Below are 2,315 nucleotides of genomic sequence, written 5' to 3'. Positions count from 1 at the left end.
GCCTGGAAAATCCCATGGATAGAGGAGCCTGGTAGGCTGCCGTCCATGGGGTTTCGAAGAGTCGGACATGACTGAGAGACTTCCCTTTCACTTTTCACTTTCATGCATTGGAGAAGGAAATGGCAACCCACTCCAGTGTTCTTGCCTGGAGAATCCCAGGGACGGCGGAGCCTGGTGGGCTGCCATCTATGGGGTCACACAGAGTCAGACACGACTGAAGCGACTTAGCAGCAGCAGCAGACAGTAAAGAGAGATCTGTTGCGTGTTTTAAATTTTGTTCTAAATAACCCAAAATGTGGATAATTCATTGTTGACTGATTTTAGTTTACCAGGTTTTATCTGGAGGAAATGAACATCCTTTTAAAGACGAATCTCTTCAGTTTTGGCCTGCTTGATTAAAATAAAGATTTTCTCCTTCAAGTTCCCTGTCCTGTTTTTAAAAAATATTTGTCCTTTCTAAATTAACTATATCAACTGCTACAAATAGGAGTTTGATATTGAGTTATTCTTATTTATGCATTTAAAGCACATAATTTAGTTAGAAAGTCATGTCATGCCACAAGCATTGTTTAATTACATAAGAAGGATTTATATATTCATTTTGTCCATGTTATAGTTAAAAATCTATGTGTTTTTCCTTAACCTGAGGAAGTAGCTGGCACAGGACTCAGTAAGAATGCCACTGGCTTTGTTACTTCTTTTGTAGAGTTAGGAACTTTGAGTAAATCAATGATTCTCATATCTTACAAAAGTTTTTTCTGCAAAGAAAACAACCTTTCTTCTAAAAAAAACTTCTGCGTGGAACCGTGTTATATAAAGTGGAGACAAGTATAGAATCGTTTAGCTCAAGAGTGGGCAGAGCCCCTGCAGCTGTGACTTCTCTGTTCCTCAACCCTGCAGTGACGCCTGGGGGACCTTCCCCTTCTATGGGACGTAGTTTGGAAACTAACACTGATGAGAGAATCCTTCTTGCTAAACGTCTTTAGAATTAAATCTTGCTGGCACATTGATTTCTTGTATATAATTTTCTCACCTTTCTGTGTTTTCGTTAAATGGAAAAGTTTAAAGAAAATCACAGATGTGTTCTCCTTATTAACATTCGACTCAAACTACTTCCTCCATTTGAACAGGATCCTCACCTAGAAATCAAAATAAAGTCTCGGAAGTACATATTTAGGCCAGGAGCTTTTAGGGGAGAAGATAGTAATCTTGTGGGTCATTCCGAGGATTATGGGTCATTCCCTAATTCTCTGAAATTATGTGTACTCGATAGACTGATATTTATTGTACTTTTTATCAGATTAATCTAAATAGCATTCCATATATATGTTCTGTGTTATCTATAAGCAGAATAAGTAGGAATTCATTTTCTTTTATTTATGTGATTTTTTTTCTACTGAGGTAGTCTTCAGGTTAGGTCTAGTCTCTAAAAGTATTACTTAAAAGTCACATTTAATAAGTTATAAACATATAACTTGTTTATCTTAAAGATAAATATTTGACTTATTTCAGATGCGGCGGGAGTTGGACAGGAGTATAGCTAGAGCACTAAGAGAAGGTATGTTGCCAAAATGTATGAATTAAATTTAGACATTGATTTCTGAAATACACTGTAAACAATAAATGGCATCTCTTGCCATTGTTTGGATAACAGATGCTGTGTTAAATATGGTTTTATATACATAGCTAATGAAAAATGTGAAAGCATGAGCAGTCATAGTGAAAAATATCCTTCTCCATTTATCCATCATGTACCATAGCTTGAAAAACAGTCTCTGAAGGTCTGTGTATTTCTTTTTATTTCTAGCTGTATCCTTCTTCTACTTCCTCCATCCCTGTGGAGCTGTCTTCCTACACCCTGACACGATTCTCAGAAAACATGCCGCTCATCAGCTTCTCAAGTGTCTGGTAGTGGTTAAGGCTAGGAAACCCAGACTCGAGCAGTCACGTTTGTGTAGCTGTCACTTGGTGGTGACTTTAAAATTTCTCTGTCACTAGATACAGCACCAGTTTATCTTTTACCCTCAGGAAATGCTCCAAACACCCACGTCAATTTGGGTCCTGCCAAAGTAGTTGGCCTTATCTCTTTACCAGCTTACTCTGCCGCTTAGCTCTGCATCTAACCAGCCAGACTGTGTAGGATCCCACACATTTGCTTGCTCACCTCTGGTCTCTGTACGGGCTTCTCCCCTCTGTCTCTTGTACTTTTTCCTGTCCTTCAGGTAGCTACATACATGTCACCTCCACCAAAAAGCTGGCAGTATTGACACAAAGCTGGCTTCCCCTCCTGAGTGTTCCTTGTGCCGTCTTTTATA

At 38.8% G+C, this 2,315-nt stretch overlaps 1 protein-coding gene across 1 annotated transcript in view; it reads left to right on the top strand.

Annotated features, from left to right (window-relative positions):
• The window catches only part of LOC105002258 (UPF0634 protein E-like), a gene marked incomplete at its 3' end in the record, with an annotated part of 14,563 nt that extends 12,655 nt beyond the window's left edge, over positions 1-1,908 (top strand). Inside the window, exons 7-8 of the mRNA XM_010858791.1 lie at positions 1,079-1,262; positions 1,808-1,908. Coding sequence (XP_010857093.1) covers positions 1,079-1,262; positions 1,808-1,908 — 285 coding nt within the window. The remainder of the gene's footprint in view (positions 1-1,078; positions 1,263-1,807) is intronic.
• Positions 1,909-2,315: the final 407 nt, after the last annotated feature.

Source organism: Bison bison, unplaced genomic scaffold (assembly GCF_000754665.1).
Source record: "Bison bison bison isolate TAMUID 2011002044 unplaced genomic scaffold, Bison_UMD1.0 scf7180017864436, whole genome shotgun sequence".
Lineage (NCBI taxonomy): Eukaryota > Metazoa > Chordata > Mammalia > Artiodactyla > Bovidae > Bison > Bison bison.
This window is presented reverse-complemented; position numbering and strand designations above follow the sequence as displayed.